Genomic DNA, 25,056 nt, shown 5'->3' on the forward strand with positions numbered 1-25,056 from the left:
AAGTCCGCCTGCCTTCGTAATCAGCCCCTAAGTTTGCAAACTTCATGGTCTCTGCTTCATGCCCAAACACTTTTAAGATGTGCAGCCTTCTTTCGGGCCACTGGAGTTATGCAGCAATGGAGGCCAAAATTGTGTTCCAGTGTTGACTAAATGATGCAACAATAAAAAGGCTGCAGTGTGATGCGGTGCATTTTATGATACTTTATTATTTTAACATATTTATACATCCTAACAGCCTCTGCAAAGCTTTTGCCTCATTAGTACCTGTGTAACATACAAATGCAGCAGAGGGAAAGGTGACCAGTCAACCTTTGCAAAGGGCTCTGCACTTCACAGAACATAAGACACATTTCTTTTAGTAATTGTTGATCCGTTAGAGCTACAAAATTGTTTTGGGTCAAATTGTTAGATTATGCAGCAGATGATGTATTATGTGACAAATATGATACAGGCATAGTTAAATTGAAAACATTTTTCCACTCAACTTAATTTTGCCCCAGCATTGTAGTTGATCAATTTATAAGTTCCCCAAACCCAAAAGTCGAGTTTGGGCACAATTTACATTTTAAAAGCAGTCCTACAACAGAGGGCTACTTTTGAACTGACCTCAGGCTTCAGCAGTGCACACATGCAAACACAGAAAGGGCTGCTGGCCTCTAAACTGCCATGCCCTATTATATTCTAGGGACTTAAAGGTAGTTCTAATCTCCCTGCCCTATTATGAACTAGGGCCTTATAGGAGAGGTCATGCCAATCATAGGGATACCCTAATCCATAGTACACCCTAGTGTATGTAGGTGTTTCACAGTATCTTTTAGTGTCTCTTTCAGAATAGCACTGGCCCTGTGCCTGTTCAGGCAGAGGCCAGGGTCAGTCAGAGTCAGGTACCACCAGTACCAGTCAGCAAAACGTTGGGGAGGGCACAGGATGGCTTTGCAATACTAAAGAAGCCCAAATTCAGAATTTAAAGTATAACACCATGGTTGGGGGCGTTCTCTTTAATAATCAGAATTGATTGGACCCATTTTCCAACTTTAGGATAAGGAAAGATTGGGGAAAAAATCATAATGTACTAATCTATAACTTGAAGTTTTCTTGCAGCTCTTTGATGACGGTTAATAGCTCACTGTTCAATGTTAGGATTTAAACTTATAAACTGCAAATACCAAAATAATCTCTCAGACAAAAGCAGTAACTCACTGACCAATTTAAATGATGTGCATTTTGTGAATTGCGTGCTACACATTCTTTGCAGCAGGCATATTAACCCACTGTGTCTACCTTACCAAGAGTCAAAACTTCCACTAGACAAACCTATCTCTCTCAATAAAGAACATTGATCACCAAAGTGATCTTCACATTTTTATTGTTGCCTGAAAATTGCTGGAGACCAGGAATGCAGCAGCAGGTACTTTTTAAATCATAATGCACTTGCAAACACGACGCCCCCACCCAAAGTCAGCGAGCTATGTTTGCTTGGTGCAGCAAGATTCATGTACATGGTTCTTTAACATTTGGTCTGATTACTATATGAATGTAAATAACAATTAAGCATACATGAAAACTGTGACAACATGCCTGCTTTTCTCAATATTTCACTTCGAAAGTATGCGATTGTATTTGTTTAACGGGCAGTGATTTGTATAGGGTCACTGGAAAGTGAACAAGGTTGTCCCTGTCCCCCCCAGAATTTTAGTGTCTCCTACGCCCCTGTGACTATACATAGATTGTTGTAAACATAGAACTAACAAACTAATTGCCTTTTAACATTGAAAATACTACAAAAGAAACTGCTGTAAATAATCTGAATAGAAATGCTAAATTATTGCTTCTATGTTTTGCTTATCGATCTGACTGCCAATAGAAACAGATGCAAGAGAGCAACAGGGCAATTAAAATCAAACAGTTTGCTTACGCTGACTGGTAGGCTAGACTTAAAATTTACGACTTCTCTGTCCCTAATATGGCTGCCAACTAAGACATACATGAAGACATATCCGCTCTAGTTTTTTAGTTGGAATATACAGGCACACTGATAGCTGCATTCATCGTTCTCACCCTGTAGCTCCTTCTTCTCCTTACGCTGTCGGCGTTGCAAAGCCTCTTCGGGAGAATCTGACTCTTCCATGGTGGAGACACCCCTGAAAGGGGAAAGCTATTCCTCGCTGCACAGCGGGGTTGATTGTTATAAAAAAAAGTCGAAGGGACTATGTGACGTCTCACGTCGCGCGTTATTAGAGTCATCCGTGTAACTGCTGCCCCCTTTCGGTAATCCTTTTGATTTTTTAACAGAATTTGAGTGACACTTGTTGGAGGATTCGGGATCAAACTGGAATTACTGATAGCCATCTTGAAATGGTTTCCAAATGAAAGGGCTCCGTCGATGTCTTAATGCAAAATGTTATTCATAGGAGTCCAACTAATCCCTTAAATAATAAAGCAACACTTGATAATAAGACACGAAAGTGAGCAGTGAAACTTGCTTAAGTTTTAGCGAATGTCGAGAGAGAAAGGACTATATTTGATATAGACTTAATATTCGTCTTAATTGTTTTTTTAATAAAATACAATATTTTCACCAACATACCGCAGTGAGGGAGTCGTGTCGTTGCTTTAATACGCAGTCTTTAGACTGTAAGACCTTTAGTCTTTTCTCTCTCTTTACCTCTGCAAAAGCATTTTTGTCTCCATGGAGACAAATGTTGTTTCCAATGGCAGACTCTCTGCTACTACGGGCCCTTCAGGGCAAAGCTAAGACACTGAATCTGAATGGGAAGCATCTACAACGGGTGCCAAGAGTGCTGGGTCAGCTGGTGCAGCTGGAAGTCCTGCATCTTAAGAACAACCGAATCACCGAGCTACCAGAAGAAATCGCGGAGCTTTGCAGGGCAAGTATCCGTGTCCTGACAAAGATGCGGGTGGGCGTGTTCTGCATAATACCGCGCATGACGTATGTGACGGCGACAGTTGGAGAGCAAGTTGAAGGTGGGCGGGGGTGTTTGGCCGCGTTGAGCTGCAATGTTAGCATCATCATGAGGAACATTAATGGCCGTATGAACTGTGAAGTGTGAAGTATTAGATCCGGGTGGAACATACATGGCGAGTGTCAGTGTGGTGAAAGCGGGTGTATTGAGTACCCCCCCCCCCCCTATTTTTTTAGAAGCTAGACTTCGTTACCCTGATTCGGAGTCCAAGGAAGAGTTGCTTGCGTGGTCTCCTTGTTCCACACATGCATCTCCTCCAGGGCTTTAAGTGGGATGAAAAAACTGGGGGGTCTCTCAAAGGGGCGTGGCCAGTGTAATTAGGGGCGTGGCTTTAAATCACTTACGCAAAAAATCTATGCTTACCATAGTGTGCCGCCCGACTTGTATTTTGCTGTTTCCGTCATTGCATCCAGATATTTGATACAAGTAACATCATACCTACAACAAGTAAGGAATATTGGCTTTGTCAATGGTTATTACTTGCAAAAGATAAATAAGCTGCAACTATTACTTGTATATAATATTGACAACGCTTCCAATTAAATCCCTGCTGACCCTACCACAATGTTGCTGCTCCGGAGTTTCAGAAAGAGAAGGGAAATCCAGAAAGAAAATGACTCTTAAAGGATTTCCCTTCCCTCACAACGCTCCCCTGCCATGACGTCATGCTGTAACTTCTCTACTACTGAGAAGTGAGCAGCGCACATCCATGTGCCTGGTGCTGTCTCGAAACGGGTCTCTATCAGGCTTTGTTTTGCGCCCTGGCACTTTTTTCCGGACTGCAGTGACTGCAAACAGCGGTCATTGTAGTCCGGGAAAAAACACGGTCTGCCTGTGTTAGGGCTCAAAACAGAGCCCGATAGAGACCCGTTTAGAGGCCCCCTGAAAAAAACTGCCGGTGCTCAGACCCCTTGAGACCCGGCCCACTTAAAGCCCTGATCTCCTCTCATTTTCTTTTAGTGTATGCCCAGTGCTACTTCCTGTTGATCTGCGCTAGCATGCAAGTATTAAACGTGGGGAGCACCTAATCGCATATACAATAATTACTATTCAGTAGTTTAGTACCGGCGTATTTTTGCCGATTTATATAGCGCGAGCTCGAACCGAAGGTATTGAAGCGCTTTACATTTATTTATTTAATGCGATTTTATATAGCTTGAACATTACACGAAGGTGTCAGAGCGCTTAACAAAAGAACCAGTTGCGATACATAAGGATTTAGGATTACATGAGTTACATAAAAGATACAAACAGATAAAAGGGACTCACGTCTGAGCATACCCTGCCAACTTATGGCGAACAAAGCGGTACAAAAGGGGGTGGTGATGGACGGAGCATCTGAACTAATCAAACACTCACACCCAGTCAACAGATCTGGGTTTAATCCATCACCGTTCTTTAGCCCACTCTGCCACCCCAGTTCAGACATGGCCATATGCAAATCAGTCTGACCCTGTGCCTCATGGGAACAGTCCAGCCCGAACTACCAAGCCATGCCTACCCTGGACCGGAAAAAAGCTTCCTAGGACCGGTTTCTGGCATTACAGCCGTCTTCAGCCAGGCTTGCTTGAATGCAGTGGCAGAGTGAGCAAGGGACTCACGTCTGAGCATACCCTGCCAACTTATGGCGAACAAAGCCAGATCTGTTGACTGGGTGTGAGTGTTTGATTGGTTCAGATGCTCCGTCCATCACCACCCCCTTTTGTACCGCTTTGTTCGCCATAAGTTAAAGAAGCAAAGCTCTCGCAACCACAAATCAGTATGATCAGGGATAGAAAAACGTTTCAACAAAGTAATTGACAGTTCAGTAAATAAGCAACAGCAGATCCTTGTGTCTTTATCCTTAGGAAGGTTGTTTATTTGATCCACATTCAGCCGACACGTGTTTCGTCGTGTTTAAAGTTGAGTCAACACGACTCTTCAGGGCTGATAAAACAGAAAACAACGTAGATATAGCATATCTCACATGTTTAACATGTTAAAATTTGTGCGATACGTGACAAAGATAGGTCTTGAAGTGCATGAATGTGAAGCCTCATTTGCCCACGAATCGTTTTAGTGTCTAGCGTCAATTCTCCAGAAGGTTGAAACATGCTTCTTCAAAACTCTTATTAAAACAATTACGGCGCATAGTGGATTGGTGAGGACACATTCAAGGATGTGAATAGAAACTGTAGTGCTCTCTAACTTGCCGTGCTCTCGACGATCCTACATTTGGAAATACTCAGGGCGGACAAGTGTTACTATTGATTGCTGGACGGTGTGAGTGAGTCCGTGACGATCAATAGATCAAGGTGCATTGATTACTAGTGAAAATTGTGCTTAAAATTCCTATGCCTTATAAAATCCGAAAATGCATACCTAGTGGTGTGACCCACTGGTCAGTAGGTCGGACTTAATGTACACTTTGACTTCGGGTGGATATTTCTGTGTGTTGAGAAAGGGGGGAGGCATAAGAGTGAGGCAAGCAATTGCATATGGTAGGGTGCTTAAAGAATTTATCAGTGGTCCTGCTTACCAGTACGTGAAGTTAATAAACACCAGAATATAAACAATGATTCTCCGCTCTGAGTTTAGAGCAATCGTTTTTTCATCCGTTTATAAGTTCTCCAAACCAAGTATGGTGGATGAAAGCAAAGGTATACTGTGTAACAAAGGAGATTGTGATAGATTTTAAAATATATCGTGTAAAGCTAAATGGATTCAGTTGTGATGTGGTCACAAATAAGCAAAAGGGAACGTACCTGGATACGTGTGTGTACCAAGCCGTACCGGGAGGGGATCCAATTAAGGTTTCATGAAAGTGGATAAGGTTCGATCCCTCTGTGGATTGCAAACTATAAGGACAATGAGACAGTGTGAGACGGTAAGCGATAAGAGCGAATAAAATATCGCTCAGTCAGGTCTTGAATTTGCCCGTGTGTGGGCAGATCAAATTGTATCCAGACTCACCAAAGTTGTGGTATCCCTCCTCTGTGTGTTCCAGGTCGCTGTGTTTCGAAAGACGGACATGTGACCGGAAGCAGGAAGTACCTTTATACAATATTAGCATGAAAGACTAGAGCGTGTATGACGACTCCTAGTCCTCCATGTTGGAAGAATGGTATCATTGGAATAATACGAAAAATCCGGTTGGTTATAAGGTAGTAAAGTGGCGAGTGCACACCAAAAGTGAAAACGGTGCCTAATAAGTGTTCTTATTGGTGACATAACAATTATATATACAATACAAACTGTTATTGCAGTACATGAAAAGCCACATAATAATATCTGTTTAACAAATGATAGTGTAAACATCCTTAACTCATACGGTGAATGCATGTTGTAGGTGATAAATGTTAATCTGGTATTCAAAAGGCATTGTCCAAAAAGTTCTACACCCCAGTTCGAAATGGTTTGTATATAACCTATTGGGTATAATTATACGGAACATTCATGATTGCTATACTGTTTCAGATCTTACAACATATTGGGTGTTTAGTTACCCAGAAAAAATTGAAGTTCTTGGTCATAGTTAAGTCCGTGTTCCACGCATTGCAAACGCATGATCCACGTAGCTTCCCTACGCCTCAGTATGAGTTCTCGATTGCCCCCTCTAATATTCAGAGGGATTGTGTCTATTCCGAAGAAATGCACATTGACTTCATCCTCTCGTGGTTGACATTCTGCAATGTGTAATGCCACTGGGTATTTCGGATCTCTTTTCTGAATGGCTCTCATGTGTTCAGCCATTCTCTCTTTCAGGGGCCTGATGGTGCTGCCTACATAGATTTTACCACATTGACATTCAATGATATAGACTACGAATCTAGTTAGACATGTAATGTTATGCTTGATGTCGTATTTAGTTCCATCGAAGCCATTGAATGTCTTCGTCCCATGTTTGCCCCATATGCACATGGAACAAAAGCCACATTTGTAAAAGCCAATACCTTTTGTGGTCAGCCAGTCAAGCGAAGCGGTGTTATGCGGAACAGTAGGACTGAGTTTGTTTTTAAGTGTGAAGCCCTTTCTGTATGTGATAGCTGGCCTCTCAGAAATACATTCTTTGAGAGCAGTATCACCTGTTAGTAAGTTCCAATGTTTGTTGAAACTTTTCTTGACAAAATGATTCAAAGCATTAAATTCAGTGATTAGTCTTATCTTTTGGGTGGAGGAAACAGGCTCTGTGCGTTTCTTCAAGCAATCTGATCTTGTGGTGCGTCTAGCCCTTTTCTCTGCAGTTTTCAGTGATTTCAGGGAATAACCTCTCTTAAGGAATCTATTTCTCATGTTAGTTATACAGTTCTCGAACTCAATTGGTTCACTACAGTTGCGTCTCGCCCTGAGATATTCCCCATAAGGAATTGCCTGAATCTGGTGTATAGGGTGAGAGCTGCAAGCATGGAGGATGGAATTACACGAGGTCGGTTTCCTGTAGAGCTTGCTTTGTAAGACATTGTCTTTTACATAAAATTCAAGATCTAAGAATTCCATCTTATCTTTGCTGTGTTGCATGGTAAATTTGATATCCCATGTGTTGTTATTTAGATATTCAAAAAAGGATGAAAGTAGGTCCTCGGTGCCGGACCACAAAAGAAAACAGTCATCGATATAATGACCCCAGAAAACAATGGAGTCGATATATCTGGCTCCTTTGGTTCCCCAAATTAGATCAGTTTCGAGTGCTCCCATAAATAGATTAGCAAATGAGGGCGAAAACTTGGAGCCCATGGCTACCCCCCTCTTTTGGCGAAACCATTTTCGGTCAAAGATGAAGTAATTGTTCTCTAGGATCAGTTCCATCATTTGTAACAGCATTTTCGTGTGAGCCCAAAACAAAGCTGATCTGTTCGAAAGTATTTTCTCCATAGCTTGCATCCCTAGTTTAGGATTGATACTGGTGTAAAGAGACACCACATCCATCGTCACTAGTAACGTGCCTGGTTGCCACTCAATATCAGCCATTATGCTCAATATGTGCTTGGAGTCCTGGATATGTGACGGTAGGTTCTTGACTAAAGGTCCTAAAAAAGGTCCACATATTCAGATAATTTCTCAGTGGGACCCCCTATTCCCGAGACTATTGGTCTGCCCGGGGGAAAGGGAAGGTTTTTGTGTATTGTCTGAACTGAGGTGGCACTGTGGGCTAAAGAACGGTGATGGATTAAACCCAGATCTGTTGACTGGGTGTGAGTGTTTGATTGGTTCAGATGCTCCGTCCATCACCACCCCCTTTAGTACTGCTTAGTTCGCCATAAGTTGGCAGGGTATGCTCAGACGTGAGTCCCTTGCTCACTTTGCCACTGGATTCAAGCAAGCCTGGCTGAAGACGGCTGTAATGCCAGAAAACGGTCTTAGGAAGCTTGTTTCCGGTCCAAGGAAGGCATGGCTTAGCAGTTCGGGCTGGACTGTTCCCATGAGGCACAGGTTCAGACTGATTTGCATATGGCCATGTCTGAACTGGGGTGGCAGAGTGGGCTAAAGAACGGTGATGGATTAATCCCAGATCTGTTGACTGGGTGTGAGTGTTTGATTGGTTCAGATGCTCCGTCCATCACCACCCCCTTTTTCACCACTCCCTTTTGTACCGCCATTTTAAAGCCAGGCATATTCAAGAGATAATGTAGCAACTTGGCACATGTAGGTTTTACGTTATGCATGGGCACATTCATTTTTTTGGTAGGCACAGGGAGGTTAAGTGATTTTCCCAGAATCACAGGATGCTGCGCCAATGCCAGGACTTGAACCAGGTTCCCACGCTCCAAGGTCGACAGCTCTAGCCGTTGGGCTACATGTTGTCTCCCATGTCCTGTAGAACTGTTTTTTCCTCCACTTATGTGCAATTGTTATTCTATTTATATAGCACTTACTACCCCTGACAAGGCGAGATAGCGCTTTTCGTCGAGTAGCACGCTTCTGTGGAACCCAAAAAGGATAAGTGGTGAATTAGTATAGGGAAATAGGAAATTAATTTGAGTGGTGGACATTGTAGAAAGCCATACTGACTCTCTCATACAATGTAACACCCGTAAATGCATGGATGCAACCCGAGGGGCGGGCTCTATCCGAGGGGATAAATAAACGGCAGGAGACTGCTCGGGGTCTTCCGGCCAAGTATACCAGTGTGGCCTTCCTGTTATTATCCAGCGCTGCAGCGGCCTTAGGTGTTCAGGCACCGCCACACTACATTGGCGACGAGGCCGATCGTGACCAAAGCGTGCACCGCCTCCTCCGTGTCACCCTGCAGGAAGTGCGCAGAGCCCACCACGATGCTCGGCCATCATCAGCGTGAGGATCTTGCCAGCGCTCACGTGTGCCGCCGACTACAGCCGAGGCCAGCCCCCTCCCCCGAGTGCCGCCCTGCTGCCGCTGCTGGGTCCACACGCCGCTCAGCACCGCGGCTCCTGTTGGCGCCCTGCACCTGCCGTACACCTCCACAAAGCAGCAGGAGCGCGCTCAAGCCAGCGGTGTGCCTGTGGAGGACGAAACACCGGTGATTGCCTGGCCTGCCAAATTTAGCCCCGCTGTGGCGCATGGTGGCACTGCAGGACTCCTGCACCGCCTGAGGCCGACGCCATCATCGCACCCCAACTCCGGAACATCATTAACAACTCCTTCGCATCCACCACCTTTCCGGAGAGCTGGAAACATGCGGAGATCAGCACCCACCTGAAGAAACCCACCGCAGACCCCACGGACCTCAAGAACTTCCACCCCATCTCGCTCCTCCAGTTCCCCGCTAAAGTCATTGAGAAGACGTCAACAAACAGCTAACCTCCTTCCTCGAGACTAACGGATCCCTCGACCCTTCTCAGTCCGGATTCCTAGCAAACCACAGCACCGAGACCGCCCTCATCGCAGCCACCGACGACATCAGGGCCCTGCTCGACAACGGGGAAACTGCTGCCCTCATCCTCCTCGACCTATTGGCCGCATTCGACACAGTCTGCCACCACACCCTAACAAGCCGCCTCCACCACGCCGGGATCCAAGGAATGGCCCTGGAATGGATCACCTCCTTCCTCTCCGACAGAACTCAACGAGTCCGCCTCCCTCCCTTCCACTCAGAAGCCACCAAGATCATCTGCGACATACCTCAAGGCTCCTCGCTCAGCCCCACCCTCTACAACATCTGCCTGACCCCCCTCGCAGCCTGCGCACGCCAACACAACCTAAACATCATCTCCTACACCGACAACACCCTGCTGATCCTCTCCCTCACCAACGATCCCACCACCGCCAGAGCCAGCCTCCAGGAAGGAATGAAAGAGGTCGCAGAATGGATGAAGCTCAGCCGCTGAAACTGAACTCAGACAAGACGGAAGTCCTCATCCTGGGACCATCCCCCTCTGCCTGGGACGACTCCCGGTGGCCCCCTGCACTGGGCACCGCCCCCAAGCCCAAGGACCATGCACGCAACCTAGGCTTCATCCTGGACTCCTCCCTCACGATGACCAAGCAAGTCAACGCTGTCTCATCATCATGTTTCAACACCCTCTGCTTTCTCCGAAAGATCTTCCAGTGGATCCCCACCAACACCAGAAAGACGGTCACCCAGGCCCTCGTCACCAGCCGACTGGACTACGGGAACGCCCTCTACGCCGGAACCACAGCCAAACTACAGAAAAGACTCCAACGCATACAGAACGCTTCTGCACGACTCATCCTGGACATACCCCGACACAGCCACATCTCTGCCCACCTGAGAGACCTGCACTGGCTCCCCGTCAGCAAAAGGATCACGTTCAGGCTCCTCACCCACGCTCACAAAGCTCTCCACGACAATGGCCCCGAATACCTCAACAACCGCCTCACGTTCTACACACCCACCCGTACACTCCGCTCCGCCAGCCTCGCTGTCGCCACCATCCCACGGATTCGCAGAACCACCACCGGAGGAAGATCCTTCTCCTACCTGGCTGCCAAGACGTGGAACTCCCTCCCCACCCACCTATGACTGACCCAAGACCATCTTTCCTTCAGGAAGCAACTCAAGACCTGGCTCTTCGAGCAGTAGCAGTAGCAGCACCCCCCTCCCCCAGCGCCTTGAGACCCTTGCGGGTGAGTAGCGCGCTCTATAAATGTCCTGATTGAATGATTGATTGAGAAGCGCGAGAGGGCCCCCATGTGACTGGGACATTGTCCATCTGCCAAATTCTGCATAGTGCTGTGGCCCACCACAACGAGAGGGCCCAGGAACAAGGTCCAGCCCGCCGGCTCCAGGCAGCCAGCACAGCCCTGCAAAATCTGCTCGCACGTTGGGGAGGGGGATCAGCTGAGCCCTGCTCCATTCACAAAGACTACTCCACACCTGTTGTGCTCCCCAAGCTGGCAAGCAGGGTACCTTCTGCCCCAGAGCACGTTGGGGAATTAGAGCCACCGTCCCAGGAGATCGGGCCAGAAGATCTGCCATTCCCATGTGGCCACCCACCAACACTCAGCTTGGCTCACAGGACCCCTAGTGCCAGGACCGCGCCACCGCACCCATGCAGGAATGCACCTGTGTCATGAATAGTCCAAGCCAAGCAGGCGCTGCAGGCCAGTAGGCCTCAGTGGACAATCCAAATGTGGGTGCCAACGCACCGCCCCAGGACACAGCCCTACGGCTGTCGCCCCACTGCTGCCATTCAGTGAAACAGCAGACCCCGCCACGTCGGGCCCACGGTGGAAGGCATGGGTCGGACGGCTGAACCACTACATCAAGGGCACCAGGGAGACCGATGGCACCCTGAAAAGGTCGCTACTCATCTATTACAGAGGCTCAGAGATCTACGATCTTTTTAAAACCATCCCCAACACAGGCAATGATGACAACTATGAGGCGGCGGTCGCCGCGCTCAACAGGCATTTTGACCCTCAACTTAACCAGGATTTCAAGAGGTTCAAGTTTAGACAGGCGTCTCAGTCGGACACTGAGTCCATGGACATGTTTTACTTGTGACTGCGCAGGCTGGCCGGCACGTGCGCCTTCCCAGATCAGAGAGAGGAGATACACGGCCAAGTCATCCAGGGGTGCCTCTCAAAACTGCTGCGGAAGCGGATCCTTCGACAGCCCCTGAGCTCTCTGGATGAGATCCTCATCTTGACGCGGTCTCACGAGTTGTCGAACATCACGGCTGGAGAAATGGAGGCTACTCTGCACAAGCCTGTTGCAGCGCCACACGCATCCAGACATGCGCCCGTCAAAGAAGAGAGGGTTGAGGTAATCCAACGGCTCACCACCATGGCTCGCCAGGCACCAAGGACGACGACCGGATGGCCATGTGGCTACTGCAGAGAGGACCACTCGGCACCGGCCGTGTGTGGAGCGTGAGGGAAGACGTGCTCCCGCTGCGGGAAGATAAACAACTTCGCCAAAGTGTGTCGCAGCGGTCGGTCCAGACAGGCTCCTCCAAGGTCGCGGGGTATGTCGCAACATGTGCGCCAGGTCTCACTCGATGACCCACTGTCGCCAGGGGATGACCCGCTACAGGAATGCTGCCTTACCCTCGAAGATGATGACGATGAAGTGTTCGTCGTGTCTTTTGTCAGCAGGTCCGACAACCACCGGAGGCCACCACCAATGTGCTCTGTCCTGGTAGAAGGAACGGCTGTCCGTGCGCTCACCGACACAGGCGCATTCGTCAACGTGATGGACTTGGAGCAGTATGACCGTCTGTCGCCACAGCCCCGCTCGCACCCACCAAGGCCGGAATATACACTTACGAAGGGACAGACCCACTCACCCTCCGAGGGGCCATAAAGGCCAAAATCTCCAGCGGGAAGCATGTCACGGTGGCTCGATTCCACATCACGGAAGTGAGAAAAGGCCCGCTGCTCAGCTGCCATACGGCAGAAGACCTGGTTCTGGTCTTCTTTTCCCACTAGATCCATGACTCCCACGCCAAAACCATTCTGAGGGAGTTCCCAGCACTGTTCACTGGACTGGGCAAGCTAAAAGGAAAATGTTCCAAGCTCCACATTGACCTACTGTGAGGCCCGTCGCCCTGAGGCACAGGAGGGTGCCGTTCAATATCTGCCTGCAAGTGGAAGAAGAGCTGAAGAAGCTGGAGGACCTTGACGTGATCGAGAAGTTGTCCTGCCCAACCCCATGGGTGTCCCTGCTGGTCGTGGCTCCCAAACCAAAGCAGCCTGGGACCACCTGGCTCTGCGTGGACATGAGGCTACCGAACATGGCGGTCAAGAGGGAACGCCACATCACGCCCACCATGGACGACATAGTGGCGGATCTGAACGGATCCAAGTGGTTCTTAAAACTGGATTTGAACGCAGGGTACCACCAGCTGGAGCTCGAGCCTGAGAGCAGGTACATCACCACATCTCAACAAACGTTTGCCTCAGGAGGTGCAAGAGACTGAGTTTCGGAGTGTCATCGATAGCCAAAGTCTTCCAGAACGCCATCAGGGAAGCACTGTTGGGTCTGCAGGGTGTGATCAACATGAGCGATGACATCCTGGTGTTCTTGAACACCCTAGAAGAACACCACACTCACCTCCGGGCCACCCTCCAAAGACTCGAAGACTGCAAACTGACTCTGCACAAGAAAAAGTGTTCGTCTTACCAGGAATCTGTTGATTTCTTCAGTTACACTTTCACCAGGGACGGACTTCAGGTAGACCCCAAGAAGGCCGTGGCCATACCAGCAGCCAACACCCCAAAGACCCCCACGGAGGGACCTAGTTTTCTTGGCATGGCCACGTACTGTGGCAGATTAATTCCAAATCTGGCCGCCCTGGCAGAGTCGCTCCGCACTCTCACACGCAATGACCACAAGCGGGAATGGACTGTAGCTGCCAACACAGCATTCAACAGCATCAAGGCAGCGCTCCTGGACAAGATAGTGATGGCCTATTTCACCCGGAGCGGCGCACTGAATTGATCGTCGATGCCAGCCCAGTAGGTCTTGGAGCGGTCCTCCTTCAGGAACATGGTCAGGAAACCTGGAGATCTGTGGCGTACGCCAGCAAGACACTCACGGACACAGAAACAAGGTATGCCCAAATTGAGAGGGAGGCCCTGGCAATAAAATGGGCATGCCAGCACTTTCAGTTGTACCTAAATGGCCAGGAATTCCAGGTGGTCACCAACCATAAACCACTACTCCCGCAGGGTTGTCTAGACTGGCACCCTCGAGAATAGAGAGATGGGCCGTGCAGCTGAAGGCATATCATTTCAAAGTCATCTTCCGCCCTGGGGCACACAACCCGGCAGAATACCTCTTGCGACACCCGAAAGCCATGCCACCTCAAAGCTCACCGACGGGTGTGTCATACTCTGAGTCGTTTGTGATAATGATCTCGCAAGAAGTGTGCCCCACAGCCATGACGCTTGAGGAAATTTGCCATGCAACTGATGAAGATGAGAAACTGTCCAGGGTGAAAGACACCCTGCTGAGCAATGGTTGGGCGCACTTCATGGACGGGACTGGTTAACTCCTAGCCGGAGACAGCCACGCTCGGCTCAGATCTGGCAGGTATGCCATAAAGTAAGTGTGGGAGAGCATGGAGTCGTTCTGAGGGGACATGTGATCATAATCCCGAAGAGGCTACAGCGGTGTATCCTTCCGCTGACACATGTCGGACACCAAGGGATGGCAAAGACAAAAGCCAGGCTAAGGAACAAGGTCTGGTTCCTAGCTATGGATTCCATGGTTGAGGAAAGGGTGAGGCAGTGTCATTCCTGCACCATCACTCCGGGAAACCCGGCGCTGGTGATCACTGAAGAGCCCAGCGAAACTCCATGGGCCAAGATTCCCGGATGGGCGCACCATGTTGGTGATGGTCGACTCCTTCTCAAAGTTCCCTATCGTGGAGGTGGTGGCGTCAACATCGTTCACGCATGTCCAAAGAGACCTGAACAAGACATTTGCACTTATGGGCCTGCCAGAGGAAATTCGGTCAGATAACGGGCCCCGCTCCAAGGCCGGGAGTTCCAAGAGTACCTGGAGCGAAAATCGATTCACCACCGGAAGATCACCCTTCTGTGGCCCCAAGCCAATGGGGAGGTGGAGCGTCTCATGGGATCACTCAACTGGGCCCTGCACATTGCTGTAGGCCAAGGGGAAGATGCAGAAGCGGCAATTGACCAATTCCTTCATGCCTACCGGCAGACGCCACATGGCACAACCAAGTGTGCCCCCTCGCATTTACTCTTCAAGAGACCCCCACGGGGCAATATCGGGACGGATCCAACGTGGAAACCCACAGAATGGGACAGCGCAGCCATCCAAGCGAGAAGGGCAATGACTAACCAGAAGGCGAGCAAAGCCAGCAGAGCAAGAGTGTTAGGGTTTGTGCATAGCAAAGAGCATGTCCCCTCTCATTGCACTAGTGGTCTCTGTAATAGCTCTCTTTAAACATACTACTGAAAGCCTTTCTTGTTATCTCAGCCCCTCCCTAAGACTTCTGTGTATGTTGCTCAATGTATTCACAAGTTTGGACATTGCTGTCTAGTTTGCACATTGGACCTTGCTTTTACCAAGGCTTATTTAGAAAACGTTGGACCTTGCTTTTACCAAGGCTTATTCAGAACGCTCCTCCCTAGGCCATGTGTTACTTCAACTCATTAGCATAATAACTGAAGCTCTGCACACCTGCTTGTGAGAACCACACCAAGTTCTTCGAACCACACCCAGCTCTTCGAACCACACCCAGCCCTGTCTATAAAAGGCAGCCCCTGAGCCTCACCCAGTGCTTGTGCTCGTCTACTTTCCACTTACCTGAGAACAGATCCTTCGGCGCTGGCACTCCTGCTCTCTCCAGACCTTCATTGACTTCAACGGGCGCGGCTTCTGCCTCTTCCTTCTTCTGTTTTCTGGCTACTTCTTGTCTCAGCCCCTCTTCTGTCCACTGCAATCGACCTGCAAAAGAGAAAGAGGTCAAGGTTAGACTGATCTGTACCCCGTTTCAGCAACAAGTAAGTGCAAAACCTTTTATTACCTTACATTATCGGCGATTTCTGGATTCATGTAAAGACAATTTGGAACAAGATATCTCCCACGAACTTTGTGGTTCAAACCCTTTGTTACAAGAATACTTTGTGGAACTTTGTGAAATAAACATTGTTTTACATGGAACTTTTTTCAGAATCGAACAGAGGAAACCATTGACAGCAAGGCAAACAGTAAATCAAGGACTTGCACAAACTACCTGCTGTATTTTGATGTAAAAGTACAGTATTTGTTTTATAAAAAGTCTGGAAATGTGTGAAAAGTGAGTTTGATATTAAGAATTTAGGCTTTAGTTATATTAACCGCATGCGCGCTAGCGCAATTCCGCTCCTGTGCTGAGTTTTTTAAAACCGCACTTTACGTGACGAGCTGGGCTCGTCATCAGCGTGCGAGGAGGCTACGCCATGACGAGCCCAGCTCGTCATGAGCGTGGAAGGGGTTAAGGTGAATGTTAGAGGTTGGTAATTCTGATAATGATATTCGTTTGATTTTACAGAAGTTTTACAGTAATAGAATGCACATCCCAGAACAGTAACACATTCCAAACCTGGAAGCTTGAGACCAGGATCCAAGAGGTACTTTTAGAAGAGAATTTCTAATAAGATTAAGGTTTAGTCAGGAACACATTTAGGGATAGGTTGCACTTATCTGTTCTTTGTTTATGTTTCATTAGGCACCAGTTTCTACCGAAGTTAGAGAGGGCCGCAGATTTTAGCAGCTCTTCTACAGTGGAAACGCAAGAACGGTGTTTTCTCTCTTTTTTTATTTTATCCACTTCCCCCCTTCCCTTGAGCTTCTGGTTCTTAGTGCACTGTTTTAAAACTAGTGTGCTGGAACAAGCAGTTTCAGGGTGGGGTCGGACTGTCTTCAACCTCCATCAGAACTGAACAGAAACTCAGGTGAACTGGGCTTTGACAAAGAGAGCCACAGCTGAAGGTAGGGGACCGCGTTATGGTCAAGGGCAGACACACTGGCTGGAAGGTCAGGACACACTATGAGCCGGAAGGGTGGACTGTGGTGGTTGTACAAGGACCCATGGTCACCGCCCAGCGAGGGCAGCAAGTTGTTAATAGGAATGTTTCCAGTTTTAAGAAGATTTATGATCAGAACTCTGGCGAAGACGAGTGGGAAAGTCCCAACAATACCCCAAGTTTCACTCCACCTGGTTCGCCAGGGCTGATGGTTTCTTCACCGAGGGGCTCACAAGTGCAGAGGGAAGAGTCTGTCCCGAGGCTATCCGGTCTAGTCAGGGTGTGGGGACTACATCACCCCCGAATACGTCGGATGTAGTGGTCAGTTCCAGCTCCCGGAGACAGAAGTATGGTCTCCGGCCAAACCATGTGCCAAGTCAGACTATAAGACTTTGTGTGCACCTCCCCGTGAACCTGAAGAACTTTCTGGTCGTTCACTAAAAGAAAGGAAGGATGTAGAGAGCCGTCCGGGCTCTCTCATACATTGTAACACCCGTACACGCATGCATACAATGGCAAGAGACCGCTCGGGTCTTCTGGCCAAGTACAGTATACCAGTGTGGCCTACCTGTTATAATCCAGCGCTGTAGCGGCCTTCGGTGTTCTGGCCCGCCGCGCTACAGACATGTGAGTCTGTTAGTTTGAAGCAATAAAATGTATTTCATAAATAGCCTTAGATGGGATCCAACAATCTTTCAAACGTCTAGCTATTCTCCCCAACTCTTCTGTCTGATCTCTTCTCAAGGTTCCAATGTGACGACAGGCTCCTCCACACACAATTCTTCACATTCTACACTTTCCAGCTAAGCCCTAACTAAGACACATCAACACACCTTCCCTACGACCCTTCTGTGTCTTGTTCTCCCGCTGGGCCTTTGTACCAATTCTTAATCTCTGTCGTCCCCCAGAATCTCCATGCCTCTTCTGTGACTCCATCTCCATGCCATATGCTCCTTATGTTTTTCTGATCTCCCATTTGTGTCTATGCGTCCATTCCTTGTGCCTGTTCTCTGGCTAGGCTCAATCTTGGTCCTCTTCAGCTTTGCTGTACCTCCTCCATAGTCTCGATGTGTCCCTCTGCACCCCTTCTTTCTCTGTGTAGTCCTTCTTAGGCTTCCATAGGACTTTATCTGTAGCTACTACAGAGTTGACATCCAAGCTGTCAGAGTACCCTTGTATGCAAGAAGGCAACTGATGCTCATTCTCTTTTCCCCACATGGCAGATGCGCCTCTTTTTAGGTCTGTGCTACTGAAAACTTCAGCTGTCTTGTCAGACCCTTTTGTTTCCAATAAGACCTTGCTTTGGGTTGGCCCCTTGCTCATGACTGGATGATTTTCTTGTCTATCTTCACTGTGTGCTCCTGATTTGATGACTTTATGCCCTATTCCTGTTTTCATGCAGCCCAGGAGCATTACCGAGTCACAGTAATCTGACTGCATGGGTTTTATCTTTTCATTGCTTGCTTGAGGGGACTCTTCTTTTATTATATATTCAGCAATGTATTGTATTGCACTGTATTTGAGCGCATAGGGTGTCTCCGACATGTCCATGTTAACTGGAAGAAACATCCAGACCAATAAAATAAGGGTGATAGTGCAAGAAAAAAACTGAGAAATAAGCATGATAAATTTGAAAAAGTTAATCCAAGAGCATTTACCTCGAAGATGAATAGAAAGTGAGATAAGCAGTTACAACAAAAGATATAGAGTGATTTAACGAATAGTTGGTCACCAAGAAGAAAGAAGGAAGAAATTGTCTTAGGTAAATGAGACTGACCTAAGTTGGTAATGTAGTCAAGATCCTGTAGATCAACAAGCGTATGTCAAGACAATATCTATAACTGTAAGGAGAGAAAAGTATCATGGCGTTTTAGCCAGCCAACCGTTAAATAGCCAAAAAGGCGAAACTAATAAGTCAAGTGTAACCCTAACATCAAACTTACAATCAGAGCCTAAGTTAGGTATGTAATCCAACATGTCGTCAAAGGTATCCAACTGTTCCAAGCCGTAGACTTATCAAAAATGTTTTTCAACCAGTCAATACTCAAAGAACGCTGTCCTAGAAAGATGCATTAATGTTAAAAAATATATACTAATATTTAATTCAGATCTAATTCGAGACCATGATTACTAGGATGCTCTCTTATTTTTTGCAGTAAGGGCTCTAGATACAGGACAAAACGCATCCGAGAGAGAGAGAGGGCACCCTTGTTGTATGCCCCTTTGTATCGTTATAGGTAATGTCACCTTGCCATTCACTCGCTAATATTAGGGTTAGAGAGGTTCAAATTGTTTTCAAAATGCTGGTATATATTCAGCTGGGTTGGTGGCTTACCCACATTGACCTTTTTAATGACTGTAAGGAGTTTTGGTACTGCTATCTGTTCATCGAGGTGTTCACTCTCCTGAGGGGACACTGTAGAGAGGGAGGCTTAATGTAGATATGTGTTAACTGCCAGTCAAATGCTGTGTAGATCCTTTTGTAGAAGACATGGAGAGCTTGTAGTTTGCAGTCGTCCTGCTCCGGGGTCTCCCCTTTTTAATTCCTGACTCTTGAATATAATTCTGTGCTCTTTTAGCTCAAAGTTTGCTTGCAAGTATGATTCCTGCCATATTGCCTCCCTCATACAAGCATTGGTCTATCCTGACCAGAAGGTAATTAATGTTCTTATATTCTGCGGTGCAGATTTGGCTACATATTGAAGTCAATTGACTACTAACCTTCATAAATGGGTTGCTTTTATGGTTGTGCGCTGATGTTTCCAGCTCTTATTGGAGGTGTGAAGTTCAGCCTCTCTCAAGTGGCGCAAGCGGCCTGCTTGTTGAATGAGTTCTGCCTCATAAGATTTTCCCACTACACTCTTGGATTGAGTCCCATGGTGTGGTTTAGTGTGAGATACTCTTGTATCGTTTCAAGAATTTTGTGGAGAACCACCGGATCTTTCTGGAGATAGTCATTTAAGTGCCCTATGCCGACCATCTTCGTCCACAAAAGCTCCCGCCGACTCACAACCACCAACTCAGATGACACCTCGCTTTCATGGAATACATCCACTTCCAGATCCAGCCCAACCCCAGAACAACGCTCTGCGGAACACTCACCTAGAGATCTCCCGGACCCGCACCCTCTTCACCAACATCATCGCAGACCACATTGCACCCCACGCCCTCGCCATGACAGACTGCGTACTTCTCGGACACCTGAAAACCCGAAAACCACAGCATTCCGAACACCACCACCCTCCTGGAGAAACTCACCAACATAGGATTGAAGCAACTTGTCTCCATCCCCACTCAGACAGCAGGACACACACTCGACCCCATCTTTGCAGGAGGAAACAACATTCATTTCAGCCACACCACAGAACTGCTCTGGGCAGACCACCATTGCATCCACTTCTCCTTCATGAAACCCACCGCTCATAAGCTGAAACAAAGTCTCAGAAGAAAACCTTACCTCAGCCCTCACCTGCACTCCCCCCCCTACTACGACAGACACCAACACAGCGACAAGCAACCTCCATCAATGGATCGCCAACTTCACCAACACCCGACCCCCTCCAGAACACCACAAGACGACAGAACAAGAAAGCCAACTGGTTCACCACGGATCTCCGCGAATCCAAACGCTCCTGCCGACGACTGGAGAAGAAGTGGAGAAACAGCCAAACCCCAGAAGCATACAATGACTACAAAGCGGCCATCACATCACCAACTCATCAAATCAACAAAGAAATTTTTTATCTAAGACAATATCCTCTCCCTCCACAACACCGGACCTCAATACCTCAACAACCGAATCTCCTTCCACGCCCCCAAAAGAGACCTCTGCTGAGCCGACCTAGCTTTAGCCACCATCCCTCATTTCTACAGGACCAGAACAGGTGGATGATTCTTCTCCTAACTCCCAGCCAAGACCTGGAACAAACTCCCCCTTTACCTCCGACGAAGCTAGACACTGCATCAAATCAGAAAGGAACTCAAGTCCTGGCTCTTCGGATGACCCCAACGGAGCTGCTCACAACTCCCTCCTTCAGCGCCTTGAGACCCTCACTGGTGAGGAGTGCATTCTACAAAATCCTGATTAATTGATGCCTACCAACTTAATGCCTTTCACCTCAGACCAATCAAGCACTAGTTGTATCGCACCATGGTCAGATATAGTTTGGGTCCTTGAGCTACTTCTTAGAAGAGGCGCGCGGTCTTTGGTTAATGAAGATATGGTCAGTGTGTGCATATGTTTGATGTGCAGTCTGTGACTCCATCAATTAGGCCTGGCTCTCGGAATGTAATTTTTAAAACTGCAGAGAGAACTGGTGTCCCGCCCCTGCACTCTTGGGACTTTACTTGCGTTGGGTGCATCACGCAATTAAAGTCTCTTTCAATTATGACAGGGCAGTCTGATGTTTGTACTACAATATCGATATTTGGTACTGAGAATTTTTCTTGCACTGCACTGGTCATAAAGGGTTAAAATCCTCATCAACCAGTTTCCCTTTGCCCCATGATTATCAGCCATGTATCTTCCTTAACGATTTTCACCTCCCTTTTCATTAATTTGTTCATTCTGAAAGTCACAGTTGAAAATAGTAGCATTCATTCTGAAAACAATCAGCGTAACTGTAACCATCAAGAACATGGCTCACAACCTCCAACCAGGCTCCTGGACAGAGATTCAGAAAATAGAAAAATCATCCTTTGGTCTGCTTTTGCTGCATTTAAGGGAGATGGGGGGGGGGGGGGCAAGCTACACATGCACCCAGGACCACCTTTTGCCCTTTGAGAGACAGCTGAATCTGGTGCCTGCATAGGACGTTGTGGACAGGATGATCTAAAGGGCACTGGCTGGGCCTTTCTGCTCTGCAATGCCCGAGGGAGCAGCAGGCCAAGACTGAATTGTTGTGTAGTTCCTACAAATATATATAGGATCTGCACATTTAGACCACATGAACTATTGGATTGGTGTCCAGACTGATTCCAGACACCCCCAAAGGATATATTAGCCTGTTAGTCCAGCTAGCTCACTGTGCAACTATTAGCCCCTCCTACCAAGGAGCAAATAGCTTCTGCCAACTATCGAACATGACAACCCTGACGCCTCAGGGGTCCTGGAAACAGTACAGTACTTTTTGCTCAGTCACGTGTGCTCACTTTGTCTCCGAGAGATACACAGAATAAACAATGGGGACGTTTTCAATAAGAATTTATTTAACCAGCATCATTCTAGTATGAAAAACGTTTGCTGCAACAACCATGAGACAGAAACATATATATATATATACGGTAATACACACTACAGAATAAAAAAAACGTAGAGTTCTTCCATAGTACTAAAATAATGAATATATGCAGGCATATAGATACTTGACAGTAATAATGTGTACTCCTACAATGCAACCCTAATTAGATGTATCTAAGTGTACCAGCATGTATGTAGGTGTAGAGCCAAGAATCCCCTTAGGTTAGAGCCAACCCCATTACCTGATGTGGGAGAGCGAGGGAACCTGTCTTGGTCTCGAGATGGACACCTCAGGAGGGATGTCAGACCACTGCGTGGTGGAGTGTCTGAGTGCAGGAACCTCAGCGTCTCACGTCAGCATGTCAGCATGGAAGTCTTTTTATCCTCTGGTTTGCCCAGTGAAGATGTAGTGTGTCAATACCCCGAAAGGTACCGTTAGGGATTCTACCTAGAAGTGTACTATGGGCATGTTGGGCAAGGATGACAATAGAGATGACCCTTATACAGAGTTATTATGCAGAATATGATAATCCTGCTGTGATTCTGAGAATCATCCTGCATGACGCATGAGTCTAGTTTTTCAGAGAAAACCACACAACAGTCATGTAGCACCTCACTAGGTAAAAAGTCAGTGCCAAACCTGTTATGTAGAACAATGGTAGGACAGATACAGGTTAAAGGCTGTGTAACTACCTAGGCCTATATTGGGGTATATTGGGGTTCATAACACAATAACCTTCCCCAAGAGGGAGACACCCGAGCAGAATCTCTTTTTAAAAGTAAAGAAACTCGGTGAAACTGATCATAATTAGAATTTGCCTAGCATAGGAATACAGATAAATATGGCAGTAGGAAATATTGGCAATATGCTGAGAACCTTCAACTTTTTTCTTTTATCATCATTATTTGTATTCACTTGAGAAAACCCTGAAACACTTTGTGATGGAGCAGACCTTAAGGCAGTCGCGTAAACGTTACAGGACTTAGATTCATATCCTTCAGGTTGAGAGTCTGAGGCCATAACCACGAGCCCATTGTAATGTTACAAACAGTACCATAGAGATAGTGTTACTTAACACCTGATCTTCAATTTCAAGACAGACAAGCTGTCCTCCAACACCCACACACAGCTCCTGCAATAGGTCCCTCCAGCACCCAAAACAGCACCCTCCACAGTAGATATCTGGGACAAGTTTGCCCTAAGGGCAATGTCAGTTGCCAAATGAGTTATAATTCATGTTCAGCAGGCACTGTGCCACTCAATCCCAAATAGAGTGTTTTTTTGCATCTAGTAGATAGGAAGGCTCTTCATCTGTGTGCAGCTGAATCTATGGTTTCCTGCCAGACCACTTAAGCTCGCACACCTCCAGCAGATGAAGGTAGGCCATGACGTCAGTTCATACTGGAAAGATAGAAAAAGAAATAAGCAACTCTCTGTGTCATTATTTCACCACAGCTGCCACTCTGACAAGACAAAGAATAATAAAAGACTGCAAAGATGAATTGTTGCATGTCTCACCATAAGTAACAAACACCCCATATAACTAGGGCAGCCCAAACTGCTTAACTGTTCCCAAGCATGTAAATGAATTCATTGCCAGCATCCCCAAAAGCAGGTGAATGGAACACGACCTCACATGGGTACTGGCTGTTGAAACCGGGTACAATTTAAGTAAGACTAACATGTAGTACAATATTCCGACACAGGGAATATTTTTTTTAGTGAATAATTAGTGGAACGTTTCTGCACAAATTTGCCTAAAGATATAATTGAAAACTCGAGAGGGTTTGAAGGCAGTTTAAAAGTCACAGGCATAACCCCGTACATTTACAGCCAGACTGTGTTGTAGGGTCTGCATGTGGCTCCAGTGATGATGTTTATTAATCGAAGAGAAGGGACCCAGGGAGACACTTCGAGCGCAAGCGGACGCGTTCTCTTGATCAATGATTTATAACAATACAAGGAAATATGGTCTGTATGGTTACGTGCATGTTTATTATAATTTAATTGAACAGCAAATAGCTAAAACAGTTGCCAAAAGCAAGGTGACAATGAGGTCCTGAAGAAAGCCGATTGACCCTTCACTGGCTACTCAAAGGCTGAAACAAGTTGACCGGTCAGATGCCTGAACACATTAATTCCTAAAGGCATCATACAGTTCTTCTTTTTAACCTAGCCCAAAATCCTTGAATAATAAATCTACCACACTGAAGTAAAGGCTATTTGAACTCACTCATTCAACCTTGCTTTCACTTACTTCTACCATCCAAACAGCTCCACTTACAAACGCCTCAAGCCCACCCATTCACGTTCAGTGTCTGGGTGAGGGTCAAGTGATGAAGCAAGCCACAGTGGTACCTTTGGGTGAGGACCCTATATATGTGTGTATGTATGATGTATGTGTAGTTCAAGTTGGAGCGCGCACCAGCAGGTGCAGGCGTTGGGCCGAACCAATGGCCAATTCTAATTTTCAACACATTAGACGCCGCACACTGTAATCTTGCAAATGTAATCTTTATTGTTGATACAGAGCCAGTCTGTCACACCGACGCGTTTCGGCCAACTCAGCCTTTCTCGCTGTAGGGGGCACTACTCTCATCTCTGCATTTATGTCATTTCCTGTGAATGCCCATCCCATAGCCTTCTGGGATTTGTAGTTTAATTAAAAACAATGCTAGATCCCTCTTTGACAGATTTAATTTACGCAATCATCGATTTGTAGTGTATACCTTAATTACATTTGTTTGGTAATAATCTCAATCTATACTACTATTAAAAGAGAGAACAGAAATCTTTTGGCAAGGTAAACTCGGGAACCAAAGCGCCAATCCACACACCCAATACATTGTTGTAATCCTCAGAGTGTGTAGATGGACATAGGCTGCATAAAATAAAAATAAAAAAACGTAAATTAAAAAATTAAACTTTAA

The 25,056-nt window shown here is 46.9% G+C and overlaps 2 protein-coding genes across 3 annotated transcripts in view; one reads left to right on the forward strand and one right to left on the reverse strand.

The window, feature by feature from the left end:
- The window catches only part of OTUD6B (OTU deubiquitinase 6B), a 191,912-nt gene extending 189,548 nt beyond the window's left edge, over positions 1-2,364 (reverse strand). Inside the window, exon 1 of one of the 2 annotated variants that reach the window (XM_086965981.1) lies at positions 2,059-2,364. In XM_086965981.1, the coding sequence (XP_086822107.1) occupies positions 2,059-2,349 (291 nt within the window). In that variant the 5' untranslated portion in view covers positions 2,350-2,364. The remainder of the gene's footprint in view (positions 1-2,058) is intronic. The other variant, XM_086965982.1, reaches the window with a different exon arrangement.
- Positions 2,365-2,699: 335 nt separating this feature from the next.
- LRRC69 (leucine rich repeat containing 69) overlaps positions 2,700-25,056 on the forward strand; it is a 351,609-nt gene continuing 329,252 nt past the window's right edge. Inside the window, exon 1 of the mRNA XM_086965983.1 lies at positions 2,700-2,888. Within this exon, the coding sequence (XP_086822109.1) occupies positions 2,700-2,888 (189 nt within the window). The remainder of the gene's footprint in view (positions 2,889-25,056) is intronic.

This window comes from Lissotriton vulgaris, chromosome 4_1, assembly GCF_964263255.1.
Source record: "Lissotriton vulgaris chromosome 4_1, aLisVul1.2, whole genome shotgun sequence".
In the NCBI taxonomy this organism is placed as follows: domain Eukaryota; kingdom Metazoa; phylum Chordata; class Amphibia; order Caudata; family Salamandridae; genus Lissotriton; species Lissotriton vulgaris.